At 45.0% G+C, this 6,000-nt stretch overlaps 1 protein-coding gene across 1 annotated transcript in view; it reads left to right on the top strand.

The window, feature by feature from the left end:
* Positions 1-393: 393 nt before the first annotated feature.
* The window catches only part of setd9 (SET domain containing 9), a 29,494-nt gene continuing 23,887 nt past the window's right edge, over positions 394-6,000 (top strand). Inside the window, exons 1-3 of the mRNA XM_078549557.1 lie at positions 394-837; positions 1,043-1,290; positions 4,675-5,042. Coding sequence (XP_078405683.1) covers positions 1,205-1,290; positions 4,675-5,042 — 454 coding nt within the window. The 5' untranslated portion in view covers positions 394-837; positions 1,043-1,204. The remainder of the gene's footprint in view (positions 838-1,042; positions 1,291-4,674; positions 5,043-6,000) is intronic.

The following is a 6,000-nucleotide window of genomic DNA, read 5'->3' as shown; positions in this document are numbered from 1 at the left end:
GGTAGAATGATCAAGAGCCACACTGGTTGAGGACACCGATTTAAGGTGATTGTCGAAAAAAGCAATAGCGACATGAGGAAAAGGTTCTTTACCGAGTGGTTATGACCTGGAATGCATCACCTGAGAGAGTGGTGGAGCCAGATTTAATCATGATTTTCAAGGGAGAATGGGATCTGAAGTGAAAAAATTGACAGGGCTACAGGGAAAAGTCAGGGCAGCAGCAGGAGGTGAATTGCTCCTTCAAAAGGCCAGCACAGACACAACGGGCCGAATGGCCTCCTTCTGTGCGAAGCAAAAACAAATGAAAAAGGGGAAGGTTTATGATGTAGAATTAAATTGACCGTAACAATAAGAATAACACTAATTAATAATAACACTGACATACACCAACATTAGTGTCTATAACTGACATCAACTGGCTCACACTGATAGAGCAGCTCAACTCCAAACACCCTCTGTTCCTGAGGAGCTGCACCGGGGACAGCGGGAGCCGGGAGCCCGGGTACTAATCCCCTCCGGGAGAGCGGGGTCCGGGCCTAATCCCCTCCGGGAGAGCGGGGTCCGGGCCTAATCCCCTCCGGGAGAGCGGGGTCCGGGCCTAATCCCCTCCGAGAGCCGGGAGCCCGGGTACTAACCCACCCGGGAGAGCGGGAGCCGGGAGCCCGGGTACTAATCCGCCCGGGAGAGCAGGAGCCGGGCCTAATCCCCTCCGGGAGCCGGGCCTAATCCCCTCCGGGAGCCGGGGTACTAATCCGCCCGGGAGAGCGGGAGCCGGGCCTAATCCCCTCCGGGAGCCGGGAGCCCGGGTACTAATCCGCCCGGGAGAGCGGGAGCCGGGCCTAATCCCCTCCGGGAGCCGGGAGCCCGGGTACTAATCCGCCCGGGAGAGCGGGAGCCGGGCCTAATCCCCTCCGGGAGCCGGGAGCCCGGGTACTAATCCGCCCGGGAGAGCGGGAGCCGGGCCTAATCCCCTCCGGGGTCCGGGCCTAATCCCCTCCGGGAGCCGGGAGCCCGGGTACTAATCCGCCCGGGAGAGCTGGAGCCGGGCCTAATCCCCTCCGGGAGAGCGGGGTCCGGGCCTAATCCCCTCCGGGAGAGCGGGGTCCGGGGGCCGGTAGCCGGACCTAATCCCCCGTCTAAGAGAGAGAGAGAGAGAGTCGGGGCCTCGGTCCTCAGGTCGGGCTCTGGGCTGTCGGCCGCGGCGATGCTGAAAAAGCTTGTGTCCGGCTGGAACCGCTATAAATACCGGCTGGTGCCCTGGATCGCCCTGAACCTGTGGAAAAACCAAAGGTAAAATATCTGCCTTGTGATAAATAAATAAATAACCAACTTAAACTCTGCCTAACATACAATATATTAATGTCGCCCACGTTAAAATTGTATAATTAACACATAACTGTAATAAATATTAAATACAAAATATTGAACAATTTAATAGAGCAACACACCAAACCAGGAAATGAAAGGAAATCTATCAAGGCATCGAATAGATACAAAAAAATTGTATACAGCAAGATATTAAATAAAGTAAAATATCAAACCATAGTAACTGAAAAATTAAAATAAACAACATAAACCAAATAGTGAACACAGCTAAACATTAAATCATATAATTAAAAATAAATACATATTAAATACAGAAAATATCACAGGTTCAGCACAGGAGCAAAATTGCAATTTCTTCAGGTACAGTGGACAGGATGTTATCCACTTACACATCAAGTCATCAGCAGTAAATCCGCACCACTTTTATGCTCAAGCCTCATTAGAATAAAATTGGCAAGCGGCTTAACAGTGTAGCATTTGATTGCCACAGTTTTGAAATTGGAGGCTTTGTATCATTTTACACCAACCACAGCATATTTTATTGATGTATATAATTAAAGGAAATGAAAGAGGTTTTCTCCGAATTCCTTATTTTGAACTAGGGAAAATATCTAAATCCCAATTCAAAAATGTACTCAAAAGCACCTCCTTTGCCTTATAGTATACCGTACCTATGTTGACACTTTCGCATTGAAGAACTGGACAGGCTCTGTACCATCTTACCCCTTAACCTTGTTAATGCCGGTATTTCAGTGCATATATGATGCAAAATAAATCTACAGTGGCATTTACCATAGCTAAGTGAGAGGATATGGTCTTTTAAACAGTTCATTGTGTAGCAGTTGTTTCTGGAGGAGAGATGGTGTGCTTTCATTGAATAATAGAGTGATAGATCAGAGAAGGAGGCTTTTTGGCCTATCGTGCCTGTGCTGGCACTTTTGTATAGCTATCCAATTAATTCCATATTCCTGCTCTTTCAATGTAGCCTTGTTTTGCCAATCTCCTTAAATCTGTACCCTCTGGTTGCTGACCCTTCTACCACTGGAACAGTTTGTCTTTATTCACGCTATCAAAACCATTCATGATTCTAAATACCTACGTTCTAAATATGGGGAGATGGTGGCATAATGGCAATATCTAGTAATCCAGAGGCCCAGAATAATGCTTTGGGGTCATAAGTTCTAAACCCACCATGGCAGCTCATGGAATTTAAAGCTACTCTCAGTCATGGTGAGCATGACAACTATCATTGATTGTTGTAAAACCTCATCTGGTTCGTGAATGCCCTTTAGGGAACGAAATCTGCCATCCTTACCTGGTCTGGCCTATATGTGACTCCAGACCCATAACAATGTGGTTGACTGCTAAATACCCTCTGAAATGGCCACTCAGTTCAAGGGAAGGGCAACATGCTGGCCTTATCAGCGATGACACCCACATCCTATAAAAGAATAAAGAGAAAAAAATACCTCTATCAAATCTCCATCACCTGTAGCTCAGTGTGTAGCACTCTTGCCTCTAAGTCAAATCCAATTCCAGGACTTGAGCACAAAAATCAAGGCAATACCAGTGCAGTATTAAGTACAGTCTTTCAAATGAGGCGTTAAACTGAAGCCCTGTTTGGTGGTTGTAGAAGAGCCCATGGCACTATTTTAAAGGGGAGTTATCCCTTGTGTTCTGACCAATATTTATCTCTCAATCAACATCACAACAATAGATTATCTGATCATTATCACATTGCTGTCTTTGGGAGCCTGCTGTGCGCAAAAATCGGCTGCCGCATTTCTTATGTTACAACAGTGACTACACTTCAAAAAGTACTTAATTGGCTCTAAAGTGCTTTGAGACATCTGGTGGTTATGAGGAGTGCTATATAAATGAAGGTCTTTCTTTCTCTTTTCTTTTTCCGCTACTCTAAGGAGAACAAACCCAGCTTCAGCAGTCTCTCCACATAACTAAAGTCCCTCATCTTTGATTCCATTCCAATTCTCTTGTACCCTTTCGAAGGTCTCCACATCTTTCCTAAAGTGCAGTGCCCGGATTTGGACATAATACTCCAATTGAGGCATTGCCAGTGTTTTATAAAGATTTAGCATAACTTCCTTGCCTTTTTTTAAATTCACTCATGGAATGTGGGCTTGAGGTTGTTAAGCCAGTTATGAGCTGTTTTAACTCTGAACCCTCGATCCCTTGTAAGCCATGCTGTGGCCTCATTAATTAGAAATCCTTGCTTTGATAGAATGGAAACTTCATTCTGCCTATCCTCTTTAATTGGTCTGGAGCCCAGAGGCGGGATATTAATTTGTTTTATAAAAGCAAAATACTGTGAAACCTGAAATAAAAACAGAAAATGCTGGAAATGCTCAGCAGATCTGGCAGCACCTTTGGAGAGAGAAACAGAGTTAAGGTTTCGATGGTATGGTTCTTCTTCAGGGCTCCGAAGGTTCAAAACATTAACTCTATTTCTCTCCACGGATGCTGCCAGACCTGGTGAGTTTTTCCAGCATTTTCTGTTTTTATGTTAATTAGTTTTCTCTGGTAAAGAGCAATCACCATGTGTATTGAGAGATTTGGGTTCCAAACTTGAAAATGGTCTCTCCTTTCCAGCAGGGCCTAAGGTAATAAGATTCTGCCTTTAGTTACATTTGATTGGCCTCATTCCAGGAACATATTGGTGGTGGCATAGTAGTATTGTCACTGGACTAGTATTCCCAGGGTAATGCTCTGGGAACTGGGGTTCGAATCCCACCACAGCAGATGGTGAATTCTGAATCCAATAAAAATCAAGAGTTATAAGTGTAATGATGACCATGAAACCATTGCCGATTGTCATAAAAACCCATCTGGTTCACTAATGCCCTTTAGGGATGGAAATCTGCTGGTCTGGCCTACATGTGACTCCAGATTCCAGCAATGTGTTTGACTCTTAAAAATGCCCTTTGCACAAGACCAGTGACGCCCACATCTCATGAACGAATAAAAAAAAGACATGATATATGTCCGTATTAGAAGTAGTTCAAGAAGCACCATTCTCAATTTGTAGTTGGCACCTGCAAGCTATGATAGGGGTTGAAAGAATCTCAACCTGTGGTCAGTCCTGAAGGAATTTGATTACCCCCTCCCAGAAGCAGTGTGATTTTTAAAAATTATCCCTTCCTGGGACATGGGCGCGTTGGCTAGGCCAGCATTTATTGCTCATCCCTAGTTGCCCTTGAGAAGGTGGCGGGTGAGCCACCTTCTTGAACCGCTGCTGTCCATGTGGTGTAGGTACACCCACAGTGCTGTTAGGAAGGGAGTTCCAGGGCATTCCCAAAGCATGTAACTAATCCTCTTCATTGGCTGTTACAGGACACTACGATTTGTTGCAGAAGATTCTTTGGATAAAGTTATTTCTGATCAAGTGGTTGAGACATCATTGCTGAAGCTATTTCGTACTTTGTTCTTGAGTGATTTGAGCAATCAAGCTGAGTTTCTTAACCTGCTGCCAGAAAATAGCCGATCAAAATACCATAATATGTTAACTAATTTTCGGTCAATTAAAGAAACTGAGAAAGAAACAAAAGGAAATGGAATGGATTTGAACCCTGATGAGGCAAAGTTTGAAACACTTGGATTCATTATCAATCGAGCAACTAGTTCGCTTTCCTTTGCAGGAAGAGGGGTGTTTGTTACGACAGGAAAGGTGCCTAAAGGAGCAGTTGTTTGCATGTATCCTGGTACTGGTCATTTTTTTTACAACTTTTATATCCTGCAATTCTTTGGTAGCATTTTATGTGCGTAATGTTCAGTTATTGTTTGTGGTGGTGTGACCACTGCTTTATTCTGTAGATTAGTACTGGACTACTTCAGATACTGTCTGCTGAAACCATTTACACTAGTTGCTATGTGTACAATATTTCACTGCTTGTACCTCCATCTCCCTTCTCCTCCCCTGCACCTGCTTCTTTGCCTGTCCACTTAGTCTTCCCTGCTTCATCCATCCTGAACCTCCTTTGCCCAACCTCCTCTCTTGCCAGCTCTCTGCCCGCAAACCTCCGGCCTCTTCCCTTCCCACCATTCCTTCTTTAGCCCTATTCACTGCTGTCCTCTCCTCTCCTCCACCTTTTGTCAGTTCCCTCTTCTTCATTCCCACCCATCTTCTCCTGACCCCCTTTCTTACCCTCGCTCACCTCCCCCTCATTTCTCTTCTTCCTCCTGGGTGGGAAGGGGTAGGATTCAGAACCAAAAAATTGGGGGAGGGGGATGAAAGACCTTCAGCTATATGCTCAGAATGACCTTCAATCGTAGGGCTGGTGAGGTTAACAGAATTTTAAAGATGATCATTTGGGAGGATGGTGGGGGAGGGTCACCAAATCCTGCAACTGATGGTAGAGAGAAGAAGGGCCATCAATCACTAGAAAGTCTGACAGTTTTGGCGGGGTGGGGTTTGGTTGCCTTGACTGCCATTTCTTTGTTAAGGGAAGCCTAAGGGGGTGCTTACAGTCGGTGACTGACTCTTGATTTCTAGATGGCAGGAGGCTTCACGTGTCTCCACAAAGTTATTCTGCAGTGCCACCAAGTGGAATTTTAATGGAGCTGAATGTTTAGACACATGCTGACTTTAAGACCAAAAATACAAATGTACTTAGATTGCAGCTATTGCTATTTGACAGATTTTTACTATTATAAGTGGCA

This window comes from Cetorhinus maximus, chromosome 1 (genome assembly GCF_964194155.1).
Source record: "Cetorhinus maximus chromosome 1, sCetMax3.hap1.1, whole genome shotgun sequence".
In the NCBI taxonomy this organism is placed as follows: domain Eukaryota; kingdom Metazoa; phylum Chordata; class Chondrichthyes; order Lamniformes; family Cetorhinidae; genus Cetorhinus; species Cetorhinus maximus.
The sequence above is the reverse complement of the archived record's forward strand: the minus strand, read 5'-3'. Positions and strand labels throughout refer to the sequence as shown.